The sequence below is a fragment of the Salmo salar genome, chromosome 07 (genome assembly GCF_965601325.2).
Source record: "Salmo salar chromosome 07, fSalSal1, whole genome shotgun sequence".
Taxonomy (NCBI): Eukaryota; Metazoa; Chordata; class Actinopteri; order Salmoniformes; family Salmonidae; genus Salmo; species Salmo salar.
The window spans coordinates 32,801,096-32,815,806 of NC_138297.1; the positions used below are offsets into that span (position 1 = coordinate 32,801,096).

Genomic DNA, 14,711 nt, shown 5'->3' on the forward strand with positions numbered 1-14,711 from the left:
TCTATTGAAGCATTGATTGACATGGTAATGGCCCGATAGTACTGGAGAAAAGTGGAAAAAACTGACCCCTCTGATGCTATACGTTAACTTGCAGGATACCTAGTCAATTGCACAACTGAATGCATTCATTTTTTGCGTTATCACTGCAAGCCATAATTTTAGAGCCGCCCTAAAAACCCGATTCAAATTCAATCTATTTAACTTTCAACAAGGCACACCTGTTAATTGAAATGCATTCCAAGTGACTACCTCATGAAGCTGGTTGAGAGAATGCCAAGAGTGTGCAAAGCTGTCAATCAAGGCAAAAGGTGGCTACTTTGAAGAATCTAACATCTAAAATATATTTAGATTTTTTGGTTACTACATGATTCCATATGTGTTATTTAATAGTTGTGATGTCTTCACTATTATTCTACAATGTAGAAAATAGTAAAAATAAAGAAAAACCCTGGAATGAGTAGGTGTGTCCAAACTTTTGACTGGCACCAAAACATATTAGAAATGTAATTTAGTCTTACATTTGTAATATAATATTAATAAAACAATAACTATATTGAAAGAATAAGGTTAGGGGAATACATTGTCTCATTCAAACCTGAAAAAAAGTTATTTAACCTGTTGGGGATAGGGGGCAGTATTGACACGGCTGGATAAAAAACGTACCCGATTTAATCTGGTTACTACTCCTGCCCAGTAACTAGAATATGCATATAATTATTGGCTTTGGATAGAAAACACCCTAAAGTTTCTAAAACTGTTTGAATGGTGTCTGTGAGTATAACAGAACTCATATGGCAGGCAAAAACCTGAGAAGATTTCATGCAGGAAGTGGCCTGTCTGACAAGGTGTCGTTCTTCTTGTCTCTGTTTATTGAAGAGTGAGGATCTTAGCTGTCCCGTGACACTTCCTACGGCTGCCATAGGGTCTCAGAAGGCGGCAAAAAGCTGAATCGTGGCTTTGCAGGCTCTGGCTGAAACAAAGTAGCGCGTTTGGGTAGTGGCTGGTTACAGTACTGTGAGACTCAGGCTCGTGCCCGCGTCGACCGAAAGCTTTGTTTTCTTTCCTCTGTTTAGCTAAATGGACATTCCCGGTCGGAATATTATCGCTTTTTTACGAGAAAAATTGCATAAAAATGGATTTTAAACAGCGGTTGACATGCTTCGAAGTACGGTAATGGAATATTTCGATTTTTTTTGTCACGAATTGCGCCATGCGCACGACCCTTATTTACCCTTTCAGATAGTGTCTGGGACGCACGAACAAAACGCCGCTATTCGGATATAACGATGGATTATTTTGGACCAAACCAACATTTGTTATTGAAGTAGCAGTCCTGGGAGTGCATTCTGACGAAGACAACAAAAGGTAATCAAACTTTTATAATAGTAAATCTGATATTGCTGAGTGCTAAACTTGCCGGGTGTCTAAATAGCTAGCCCGTGATGGCTGGGCTATGTACTTAGAATATTGCAAAATGTGCTTTCACCAAAAAGCTATTTTAAAATCGGACATATCGAGTGCATAGAGGAGTTCTGTATCTATAATTCTTAAAATAATTGTTATGCTTTTTGTGAACGTTTATCGTGAGTAATTTAGTAAATTCCCCGGAAGTTTGCTAGTTCTGAACGTCACATGCTAATGTAAAAAGCTGGTTTTTGATATAAATATGAACTTGATTGAACAAAACATGATTGTATTGTATAACATAATGTCCTAGGGTTGTCATCTGATGAAGATCATCAAAGGTTAGTGCTGCATTTAGCTGTCTTCTGGGTTTTTGTGACATTATATGCTAGCTTGAAAAATGGGTGTCTGATTATTTCTGGCTTGGTACTCTGCTGACATAATCTAATGTTTTGCTTTCGTTGTAAAGCCTTTTTGAAATCGGACAGTGTGGGTAGATTAACGAGAGTCTTGTCTTTAAATAGCTGTAAAATAGTCATATGTTTGAGAAATTGAAGTAATAGGATTTTTAAGGCATTTGAAAATCGCGCCACTGGATTAGACTGGCTGTTGCGTAGGTGGGACGAATTCGTCCCGCCTAGCCCAGAGAGGATAACATTATACAACATTAATCTCAGGGATATTGGTAACAAAATTGTACGGGAATTACAACATATTATATGAATAAGGCATAGGATAACAATAATTGGCTTTTACAACTTACATTTCTTCTTACATACATTAGACTAGGCCTATAATCTAATACATAAAGAGTCCGAATGGGAACAAATTAAAAGCATGCAAGAAAGGGGAAATGACCAGTGACAAGCTGAGCTACTTGCTGGTTACTAGGAATCCCATTACTACTACCTACAGTGCATTCAAAAAGTATTTAGACCCCTTGACTTTTTCTACATTTTGTTATGTTACAGTCTAATTCTAAAATTGATTAAATTTTTTTTTTCTTGATCAATCTACAAGCAGACTTGGATCAGCTCCGCCAAGCTGTCTCCCTGCAGGGAGCCACCTTTGGGAGACATCAGGAGTTGCTACAGGGCCTTTTGGAAGGGCTCAGTTCCTTGACGGAACGCCACGACCATGGGTTAAAGGCTATTAGGGAGTTAGCTCAGAGACTGTCTGTCACCTCTGAAAAACCCCAATAACCCAGTAATTTTTTCCCTATCTGTGGTGAGTTTGTACAGCCTATCCCGACCCCCCGTGAACCCCACTTACCTCCTCCACAGCGATATTCGGGGAATCCTGGTACCTGCCGGAGTTTTCTTTCTCAATGTTCGCTTATTTTTGAGCTACAACCATCTTTGTTTTCTTCAGACCGATCGAAGATAGCGTATATAATTACGCTAATGTTGGGAAGGGCGCTCTCCTGGGCTACGGCAGTTTGGGAACAACAATCTGCCATTTGCGGTCATTTGGAGGAATTCATGGCAGACGTGAGAAAAGTTTTTGTCTCTGCCTTCGTCACCACATGCACTGTGTGTGCTCAAAACAAGACTCCCCGGCAAGCTCCTTCTGGCCTCCTGCAGCCACTACCGGTTCCTCATCGTCCCTGGTCTCATATATCTCTGGACTTTGTCACTGGGCTCCCTCCGTCTGATGGCAACACTGTCATTCTAACGGTAGTCGACCAGTTCTCCAAGGCTGCCCATTTCAACCCTCTCCCCAAACAACCTTCTGCCAAGGAGACAGCCCAGCTTATGCTGCAGCATGTCTTCCGGATCCATGGACTCCCAGTAGACATGGTCTCCGATCGGGGTCTTCAGTTCTTGTCTCAGTTCTGGAAGGCATTCTGCACCCTTATTGGGTCGTCGGGCAGGCTGTCATCCGGATTCCATCGCCAAACTAATGGTCAGTCGGAGCGAGCCAACCAAGACCTGGAGAACACCTTAAGGTGCCTGGTCTCAACTAACCCCACTACCTGGAGCCGTCAACAGGTCTGGGTGGAGTATGCCCGGAACACTCTTCCCAGTTCTGCCACGGGACTCTCCCCTTTCGAGTGCTCCATGGGGTATCAGCCACTACTCTTCCCTGAACAAGAGCAGGAGGTCAGCGTACCCTCAGCCCAGATGTTTGTCCGCCGCTGTCGACGTACCTGGAGAAGAGCCAGGGTGGTTATTCTCAAGACCAACTCCAGGTATCGTCGACAAGCGGACTGTCGCCGGACCCCAGCTCCCCGCTACCACATTGGGCAGAGGGTATGGCTTTCAACTTGGGATCTGCCCCTTCGGGTAGAGTCCCGCAAGCTGTCTCCCCGGTTCATTGGTCCATCTCCAGAGTCCTGAGTTCCACTGCCGTCCGTCTTGTGATACCCCGTACACTCCGTATTCACCCTACCTTCCATGTGTCTAGGATTAAGCCTGTGTCTCACTGTCCTTTGTCTTCTGTCTCCAGGCCCATCCCTCCCCCCCAGGTTATCGGTGGTCAGCCAGCGTATACGGTAAGATGTCTCCTGAAGGTTTGACCACAGGGCAGGGGCTTCCAGTACCTGGTTGACTGGGAGGGTTATGGCCCGGAAGAGAGGTGTTGGGTTCCTGCTAAAGACATCTTGGACCCGGCCCTCACTGCCGATTTCCACCGCTGATAGCCCGGTCAGCCAGGTAGGGGGGGGGGTACTGTCACGCCCTGATCTGTTTCACCTGTCCTTGTGATTGTCTCCACCCCCTCCAGGTGTCGCTTATTTCCCCCAGTGTATTTATCCCTGTGTTTCCTGTCTCTCTGTACCAGTTCATGCTGTATATTTCCAAGTCAACCATTTTTCCCATTCTCCTGCTTTTTGCATTCTCCTTTTTCTAGTCCTCCCGGTTTTGACCCTTGTCTGTTTCTGGACTTTGTACCTGCTTGCCTGACCATTCTGCCTGCCCTGACCACAAGCCTGTATGCCACTCTGTACCTCCTGGACTCTGATCTGGTTTTTACCTTTTTGCCTGTCCACGACCATTCTCTTGCCTACCCCTTTGGATTAATAAACATTGTAAGACTCCAACCATCTACCTCCTGTGTCTGCATTTGGGCCTCGCCTTGTGCCTTGATAAAAACAGGTTCCAAGAAATGTTTGCTAATTTCTTACAAATGAAAAACTGAAATATCACATTTACATTTACAGCATTCATTGCTCACTCTTTCCAATTCAAGATGGCGCTATCCATACCTCTAATAAACGTTCAAGATCATAATACTTAAAATATATATAATATATATGTTACCAGCACATGTTTAGTATTAGTGGATTGAATACATCTCTTTGCTCAGCTTTACTTCCTGACGTGTTTCCATTCCCCTTTAAACAATTGTGGTGTCCTTCATAGGGCTTAACTCTCTCTAATCTTTTCAACAATGATCCCCTGATAAAAGTGTTTGGCTCATCGGAGTCTGGGCATGCATACAAGGGAATGACCTATTTGTGTGTGTGTTGGAGAGAGAGGGCAAGACTGAGAGAAAGAAAGTGAGAGAGAGAGAGAGAGAGAGAGAGAGAGAGAGAGAGAGAGAGAGAGAGAGAGAGAAAGGAGCGGGATCGTATATTAGAAATGTATACAGACACAGATTAGATAAACGTGTCTAGTCTCCTTGTTGACAACGGCTAGAAGGAGAGGTAAGGCACAGATCACTTCCTCTTTCTGTCTACTTCTCCCAATTCTATGCTGTATACTAAGGAGCATCCTCTCACCTCTGTTATTTATCTTCCTCTCTCTCAGTAGCAGTGAGAGTAATAAGAGAGATAAGTACCTCTGCTGCAGCAATAAATCAAATTCATTGCTCTATCAAGGCATACACAATCTGATTCCCAGAGTTTGTATGCGTGTGTGTGTATAGCTGTGGCTGTATTTGTGTGTAGTAGGGTCACCACACAAATTCTTATTATCTTCCTGTGTGTGTGTGTGTGTGTGTGTGTGTGGTGTGTGTGTGTGTGTGTGTGTGTGTGTGTGTGTGTGTGTGTGTGTGTGTGTGTGTGTGTGTGTACAGCTGTAGCTGTATTTGTGCCCCCAGGAAAAACACAGGCAGAAACTCAGCATCTTATCAGCTCATACTGCCAGACAGATGGGGGGAGAGAGAGAGAGAGAGAGAGAGAGAGAGAGAGAGAGAGAGAGAGAGAGAAAGAGAAAAAGAGAGGGGGGGACATGAGACATGACAACAAACTGTAAAAGAGGAATAATGACAACTGGTAAAAGTTGAAGCCGCTTCTTAGGAAGTATTATTAATGTCTTATAAACATTCATAGCACCTAGATACATAGCCAAAAATGTGGCCACACCCACAGACGTTAATTTCTTCTCCACAATGAGTCTGGATCGGAGTACCTCCATGACAATATTCTAGAACAGAAAAACATTCTAACCGCTCTGATTGGTCCCAGAAACCGATGGGTTGGTCCAGAGCCAGAACACAAGTGGGTAAAGCCGAGATTTGAAAGTTTTTCATTAGCTTCGCTACTCTGATTGGTTAGAGATGATCCAATAGCTGATGACTTTGTTTTGTACAACACCCCTCATTTTGACGTCACCACAAACGACTTCAATGATGGCAGTCTCAGACTGAAATATGTGGTGAATGATAGAGCAGCGTAAGAATTCAGGCAATTAATGCAGTCATTGAATGAGCAATATGAAACTGGGTAAAACAATATTATGTCATTTCCGCTCATGATATCAGTTAACCGAGCCGCTCATGAAAACAACAACGCTTACTGCATCAAATAAACCTGAAACTGATGTAGAAGAAATGAGGGAGAAAGAAAACAAAGGCAGACAATTTACTGGTGGGCAAACGAGGTGAAGTGTGAGGTCAACCCTTGAGGCTGGTAACTCATAGACAAATAAACACAAACTATGTCATCCATATCACCCTCCCTCAACCTCTCCTCCAGACTCTGTCAGTCCTTAGTCACCCATTCATCCCTTTCTCCTCTCCTCTCCGCCTCCCCTCACTCTCTTTCTCAGTCCATACTGTGTCAGTTAGATCTTGTCAGACAGACGAGTCTAGTCATTAAAGTAGGACTAATCACATTTACTACCAATTAAACCTTATCTAACCATGTGGGCTCTGTTAGTTGGCCTGCTGCAACACACACACACACGGACACACACGGACACACACGGACACACACACACACACACACACACACACACACACACACACACACACACACACACACACACACACACACACACACACACACACACACACACACACACACACACACACACACACACACACATACCTCTATGTTGTTGCTATGTGGTTTCTCTGTGTAGCTGGTCTCCAGTTCGTCTCCGTGACTGAGTTGGCTATCGTCCCCGTGTCCTGCCCCCACCTCACAGTGGAACAGCAGGGGGGCCAGACAACACACACTGCTAGGACAGCACCTGGGCATGATGACTCGCTGTCTGTCTGCCTCTCTGTACAGTATGTCTGTTGGTCTGTCTGTCGCACATTGATGTCTTCACTTGCAGTTAGTCTGTTAACTACAATAGGGAGACACTACTTTCCACTTTACTTTTCTGGGAACCAGGACAACAAAATCAGACGTTTCTCTGTCTGTCTCTGTCTCGCCGTCTCTGTTTCGTCTCTTTCTGTCAATCTCTCTCTCTCTCAAAATCCTAAACAAGACTACTGAAGTCCTCTCTGCTTTTTAATGCCATCAAACTTCACTTTCTTCTTCGGTGTTCTCTCTCTCTCTCTGGTGACTGAACAGTCTAACGCTGTGGTGATTATCTCTGTGTTAACTGCTCATCCAACAAAACTGTTTCTACATACTCCCTCTTTTGCTCCGGGCTTTAGGATTAAGGCACTCCCACTCAGGTGTGTAAGAGGATCCACCTTTACTAGGATGACATGCAGATCATCTACCCTCCTCCTTTTCACTCTCTCTCCTTCTTTAATCTCAACCCGTTTAGCTCTTTCCTTTGCCAAACACTTTTGATTCTCTCTCTCTCTCTCTCTCACACACACACACCTTCCCCTTTAAGGTGTGTATTCAGGTAGGAAGTGGGAGGGGAGACCTGAGCTAAAAATAGAACAGGTAGGACCTGTTAGACTGGATACTGTAGATGGGAACTCACACACACACACACCCATCTTGTCTCTGTTAGATATTACACTGAACAAAAATATAAACGCAATATAAATGTAAAGTGTGTCAGTTAGATCTTGTCAGTCAGTCAGTACCCGCAAAACACTAGTCTCAACATCAACAGTGAAGAGGCGACTCCAGGATGCTGGCCTTCTAGACAGAGTTGCAAAGAAAAAGCCATATCTCTGTCCAGTGTCTGTGTTATTTTGCCCATCTTAATCTTTTCTTTTCATTGGCCAGTCTGAGATACGGCTTTTTATTTGCAACTCTGCCTAGAAGGCCAGCATCCCAGAGTCGCCTCTTCACTGTTGACGTTGAGAATGGTGTTTTGCGGGTACTATTTAATGAAGCTGCCAGCTGAGGACTAGCGAGGCGTCTGTTTCTCAAACTAGGCACTCTAATGTACTTGTCCTCTTGCTCAGTTGTGAACCGCGGCCTCCCACTCCTCTTTCTATTCTGGTTAGAGCCAGTTTGCGCTGTTCTGTGAAGGGAGTAGTACACAGCGTTGTACTAGATCTTCAGTGTCTTGGCAATTTCTCGCATGGAATAGCCTTCCTTTCTCAGAACAAGAATAGACTGATGAGTTTCAGAACAAAGTTCTTTGTTTCTGGCAATTTTGAGCCTGTAATCGAACCCACAAATGCTGATGCTCCAGATACTCAACTAGCCTAAAGAAGGTCAGTTTTATCGCTTCTTTAATCAGAACAACTGTTTTCAACTGTGCTAACATAATTGCAAAATGATCAATTAGCCTTATAAAATGATAAACTTGGATTAGCTAACACAACGTGCCATTGGAACACAGGAGTGATGGTTGCTGATAATGGGCCTCTGTATGCCTATAGATATTCCATTTAAAAAAATCAGCAGTTTCCAGCTACAATAGTCATTTACAACATTAACAATGTCTACACTGTAGTTCTGATCAATTTGATGTTATTTTAATGGACAACAAAATTGCTTTTCTTTCAAAAACAATAACATTTCTAAGTGACCCCAAACCTTTGAACGGTAGTGTATTGCTGTATTGTTTTAGTGATTCACCATAGTGAAGCCGTAGGCTCAGGTTCTCTGGGTCTCTATATTTTTGGTTGGATAGGTTTCTCAATTTCTTTCTTAGGTTTTTCTTCTTCATTCTTCATCAAACCATTTGTCATTGTTGTTCATTTTCTTAGGTTGTCTGCTTGACATTTTTAGACTTGATAGGGAAGCTGAGAGGTCAACTATACTGTTTAGGTTTTCTACTGCCAGGTTTACACCTTCACTATTACAGTGAAACATTTTGTCCAGGAAATTGTCTAGAAGGGATTGGTAGATTTCCACACTACTCTCCTTCCATCTATAGCATTTCTTAATATTATTCAGCTCCTTTAGCTTTGATGCCTCATGATTGAGCAAAGCTCTGTTCAAGTAGAGTGTGATTTTGCTGTAATCTGATAGGGGTGTCAGTGGACTGACTGTGAACGCTCTAAGAGACTCTGGGTTGAGGTCAGTGATAAAGTAGTCTACAGTAATACTGCCAAGAGATGAGCTATATGTGTACCTACCATAGGAGTCCCCTCGAAGCCTACCATTGACTATGTACATACCCAGCGTCCGACAGAGCTTCAGGAGTTGTGACCCGTTTTTGTTGGTTATGTTGTCGTAGTTGTGTCTAGGGGGGCATATGGGGGAGAGAATGTTGTCACCTCCAGGTAGGTGTTTGTCCCGCTGTGTGCTGAGGGTGTCAGGTTCTTGACAAGTTCTAGCATTTAGGTCGCCACAGAAATTGTTGATCTCCCCCTCTAGGATGGAGAAGCTGTCATCGTTAAAGTATGGGGATTCTATTGGGGGGATATAGGTAGCACACATGAAGACATTTTTCTCTGTTGAGATCATTTCCTCATTAATTTCTAGCCAGATGTAAAATGTTCCTGTTTTGACTAGTTTAATAGAGTGGGTTAGGTCTGCTCTATACCAAATTAGCATACCCCCTGAGTCTCTTCCCTGTTTCACACCTGGTAGTTTGGTGGGTACATCTCCTTTATACCATGTTTCTTGTAGGATGACAATATCTGTACTTCCAATTTATTTGATGAAGTCTGGATTCCTGCTCTTTAGGCCAAAGGCAGATGACCTCAGACCTTTTATATTCCAGGATGAGATAGTAAAAGCTTTGTGTTCCATAGTGTCTAGTGTTGTTTTTGTGTGGTTTAGGCCCGGACCATCATAGTAGCTGTGAGCAGAGCATGTTGACCATCTGATACATACCTCTTAGATTGCAGGATGGGGCTTGGGCAGGTGCAATAGTGAGGGTTGGGCCTGTTGCTCTGCTCACGGCCTGGGCATATGCCCTGCTGTCATGTTGAGGTCGTTGCTGCAGGGGCAGGAAGCATGGGGTGGGCAGAAGGGGCATAGGTCTGATATGGGGGGGGGGCTATATAGTGTGGCCAGGGATTGCTTGGGGTGGTCTTAGCTGGTTGGGGTGTGGCTTGTGATGCTGCGGTCTGGGTGTAGGTCCTCTTGGCATGGGTTCTCTCGGTGCAGGTCCATCAGGAGGGGTCTTGCCGGTCTGGGAGGGTGTCTCACTGGTCTGGGCGGGGTGTCCATTGCTCTGTTGCTCCTGTGTGAGGTGCTGGGGCTACGGTTCAGGGTGATGTCCTTCAGGGTCCTGGCAAAAGTTGGGATGGCTGCCTTGTAGAGGTGGACCTGGTCATAAAGGCTGTTAAAGTCCAGGGTGGAGTGGTGGGCCAGGCAGACATTAGGTTTTGAGGCACAGTCTCGCGAAATGCTTGTATTTACCTGCTGTATGGTGGCAGGGTGAAAGTATTTTTGTGGTATCAGGGTGGGGGAAAGCGTAAGAAGCTTTTTCAATCACTCCTTTGAGAGCTGTGGCCACCCTTTCCTGCTGGGCCTTCAGGTCATTTGTGTCCGTGTGAATTATGATGCGGCCGGGGGACCCTAGTCTGTCCTCTGACAACAGCTCCAGGGCATGTCTAGTGTTTGAGCACCAGAGCTTAGCCATTTGGTGTTTGGGAAAAAAGTTATTCCTCTTGAATGTATTTGCCATTTGAGTCAATGAGGAGCACAATCTCTGGCTTTTGTGTGTCCTCAGTGGATGTGTGGGGGTTGTCAAGAGAGCAATCAGAGGAGCTGACAGGGGGGCTATTAGGAGGGAGGGGGTCTGTTGGGTTGGTGGGTCCTTTGTCTATCCTATTGTTGTGTTGGGGTCTGGGTAGGCTGTTCTGCTGGCTTCTCTGGGGGAGCTTCTCCCTCTCTATTTCCCTCTCTCTCTCTAGAAAATTGTGGGCAGGTGAATTATTGGATGCCTTTAAAAAAAAAAAAATGTGTTTGGGGGGGATTTATCGACCAAGGTCCAGAAAGATATATCCATATTTTGTTTTGTTATGTTTTGACATCTCCTTTGTCAAGTATTCAGCCCAACTAAGAAGCTTCAATTGCTGGAGAACACTGAATCCAGCTAATATCTATTTGAGGATCAAACATCCATCAATCTTGAGTAAGAAGGATCTTCACTGAATAATGCTGATAAATTTCAATGTTAAACAAATTACTTTAAACATTAACACTACAATTAAAATGGCTGCTCCTTGCTCCAGGAAACTAGACCTGGAGCAAGGTTCTGGGACAAAATGCCACAAAGGAGACTCTTTTACCTCTTTTTATCATGGAGAGAGAAATCCTGACAAAGGAGGAGGCCATAGCCAACCCCACTAAGGAGGAAGAGCTCTACCACCATCTCATACATGAAACTCATCCAAACTTCTTGAGGTTAGTACAGAGAGTACGTGCACTCCGGCGTATATTTCTTCTCAGTAAGGAAGCAAGGACAACACTTCTGAGCAGAGGAATAACAGTCAGAGGAAAACATGTTGTGTTCAAAGAGAATAATCCTTTCAGTTTGAAGTCACGCATGGCTGACCAGAACTCAATTCAAGTTACAATTAAAGAACTACCTGAATCAGCAGATGATAGTGTTGTGACTGAGTTTCTGGCTAAAGCTGGATGTAAGGTGGTGGGGAGGGTGATGAGGCGCATGATAATATTCAAGGGTCAACTCACAAACTGCTCCAATGGAGATTGTTTTGTATATGTTGAAGCAGCCCCCATCACTCGGTTTGTTAAGATTGGCCCTCACCGGATCAAAGTATTTTATGACGGACCTGCACGTAGACATGACTAGCAGACATAATCCCACTCTAGAAGGGGACAGGAGATGATAGAGTACAGTCTTCCTACACTGGAAAACATACGGTGCAAAAAGAAGAAGAATAAGAGGAACATTTTTCTAAATGAAGCTGGGAAAGTGGCTACTGAGACAAGTGACAATCATAACCTAATAGATAATAAGGGGCCCCAAATGCGGTGCAACTCACTGGGGAATTCAAAAAAAAGCAGCCAAACATCAATGCTGGCCTTCATTCAAACAATCCGTAATCAACAAAATACCCAAGAGGCCTAGGGTATGAATCTCCCCATCAGAGTCTGGAGTTAGGACACCAGCAGAAAAGAAGGCTGATATGGATGGAGGATATATTCCTAGGAGAAGTGGAGAAAATTCCCCCTAATTTGCCATCCAGAACAAAATTATTAATGAATGGTGGAACATGAATGATTGAAATCATCTAGATTTGAGTAGCCTATATTACCTGGTTCAGAGAAGGACATTCTTAGTATGTGAGTATAACCTCTGTCACTGACATGTCTTTTCAAGAGAATGAGGAATCTGCAGATCATCGCATTTTAATGCAAACTCTTAATACATGTCCCAAATAAAACCTGCCTCCGAGACAGAAACTCAGTCCCCCTTATCCTGCTATCAGAGAACATTGTACCACAACCTTTTTCAAACCGTTAATCAGACTAAAATGCTCTGTGACCCTCGTCCCAAGCCTAAAGGAATATTAGGAGGTCATGTGAATATTTGTAGCATTATTTCTAAGAGTGAACAGGTGGAACATATATTGACTGACTCCAATCTTGATATTTTTTCTGTTTCTCTGAGACATGGCTGAATAAATCTTCTCCTATTTCCGCCTTTAATGTCCCTGGATATTCCATATTCAGGAGAGTCAGGGGAGAGGGCAGAGAGGGTGGATTGCTTATGAACATGAAAGATAACTTTAAATGCAATGGTTGGTGGTTAGAAAGCTCACTAAAAAGAGATTTAAGAACGATACCAATGTGCAACAGTATGATAGAAAAAATCCTGAAAAGTGAGCAGAGTAACTACGATGCAGCTATAAGTCAAATTGACTGGTCTGATCTGTTATGCAATGAAGACCCAGAGTCTGGATACAGAACATTTATGTCAGCTATTGACTAAGTGAATACCTCTTTTACCAGTAAGTTTCAATATAAGCCACCTATCATAAGGTGAATGCACCAATTTGTAAGTCGCTCTGGATAAGAGCGTCTGCTAAATGACGTAAATGTAAATGTAAAGTAGTCAAACCTTTCTACCATGGTTCAACGAGGACCTCTGGAGGCAGATGAGAAAACGGGATCTTTCCTTGAAAAAAGCACTGAAGTCTGGTCAGAATGATGCCAGACGTATATTCACATCACTGAGAAATAAACTGGTTAGGAATAAAAAAAAAAATCAAAAGCAGAGTTCTTAGAGTGATCAATGAAGCAAAAGGAAACGGCAAAGTGATTTGGGAAAATATTCAACAAACTAACAGGGAGAGGAGCTGAAGTCCAAAAAACATCCTGAATGAAAGGTTAATGGGATTCTAATTCAAGACCCCAATTTCATATCCACCACCTTTACATTTTTTTGTTGTTGACTCTGTCAGGGAACTGGCTCAAAGATGTTAAACCAAGACCACAGTTCTCACTCCCATGGATAATAATAAACCAATATTCAGAATTCCTGAAATCTCAGCGTCAGCAGTGGACAGTGTTATGAGCTTCTTTGGGAACTCTAGAAAAAAATATGATTTGGTCTAGAGACTGTATTCCTGAAGACACACAAATATTCTATGATTGCCCCTATTGTACATCTGGTCAATCTGTCCATCAAATATCGGTTCTTCCCCAATGTTTAGAAGTCTGCAGCAGTGATACCTGATTAAAATCTGGTGACCCAACAATGGTGGAAAATTACCAAGCTATAAGCATTCTTCCAGTTCTATCAAAAGTAGCTGAAAGACACAGTTGAAGTCGGAAGTTTACGTACACCTCAGCCAAATACATTTAAACTAAGTTTTTCACAATTCCTGACATATAATCCAAGTAAAAATTCCCTCTCTTAGGTCAGTTAGGATCACCACTTTACTATAAGAATGTGAAATGTCAGAATAAACTAGAGGGAATGATACTAGAGGGAATGATTTATTTAATCTTTTATTTCTTTCATCACATTCCCACTGGGTCAGAAATGTACATACACTCAATTAGTATTTGGTAGCATTGCCTTTAAATTGTTTAACTTGAGACAAACATTTTGGGTAGCCTTCCACAAGCTTCCCACAATACATTGGGTGAATTTTGGCCCATTCCTCCTGACAGAGCTGGTGTAACCGAGTCAGGTTTGTAGGCCTCCTTGCTCACACACGCTTTTACAGTTCTGCCCACAAATTTTCAATTGGATTGAGGTCAGGGCTTTGTGATGGCCACTCCAATACCTTGACTTTGTTGTCCTTAAGCCATTTTGCCACAACTTCTGAAGTATGCTTAGGGTCATTGTCAATTTGGAAGACCCATTTGCGACCAAGCTTTAACCTCTTATGGCTAGGGGGCAGTATTTTCACGGCTGGATAAAAAACGTACCCGATTTAATCTGGTTACTAATCCTACCCAGTAACTAGAATATGCATATACTTATTATATATGGATAGAAAACACCCTAAAGTTTCTAAAACTGTTTAAATGGTGTCTGTGAGTATAACAGAACTCAAATGGCAGGTCAAAACCTGAGAGATTCCTTTACAGGAAGTGGCCTGTCTGACCATTTCTGGAACTTCTTTGCCATCTCTATCTTTTACAAAGGATCTCTGCTCTAACGTGACACTTCCTACGTCGTCCATGGGCGCTCAGAGCCCGGGAAAAAACAGAATGTCGTCATCCCAGCCCCAGGCTGAAACACATTATCGCCTTTCTCAAGTGGCCGATCAAGGGACTGTGGGCTTAGGCGCGTGACCTCGCTGCCCCCGTCTTTGTGATTTTTTCCTCTGTTTGC

General features: G+C 43.3%; 1 protein-coding gene across 4 annotated transcripts in view; it reads right to left on the minus strand.

Annotated features, from left to right (window-relative positions):
• The window catches only part of si:dkey-172j4.3 (diacylglycerol kinase delta), a 137,824-nt gene that overhangs the window by 64,602 nt on the left and 58,511 nt on the right, over positions 1–14,711 (minus strand). The window contains exon 1 of one of the 4 annotated variants that reach the window (XM_082977558.1): positions 6,677–7,337. The exons of the other annotated variants lie outside the window; for them this stretch is intronic. Within the exon in view, the coding sequence (XP_082833684.1) occupies positions 6,677–6,829 (153 nt within the window). The 5' untranslated portion in view covers positions 6,830–7,337. Of the gene's footprint in view, positions 1–6,676; positions 7,338–14,711 lie in introns of those variants that run through there. 4 annotated transcript variants of the gene reach the window in all.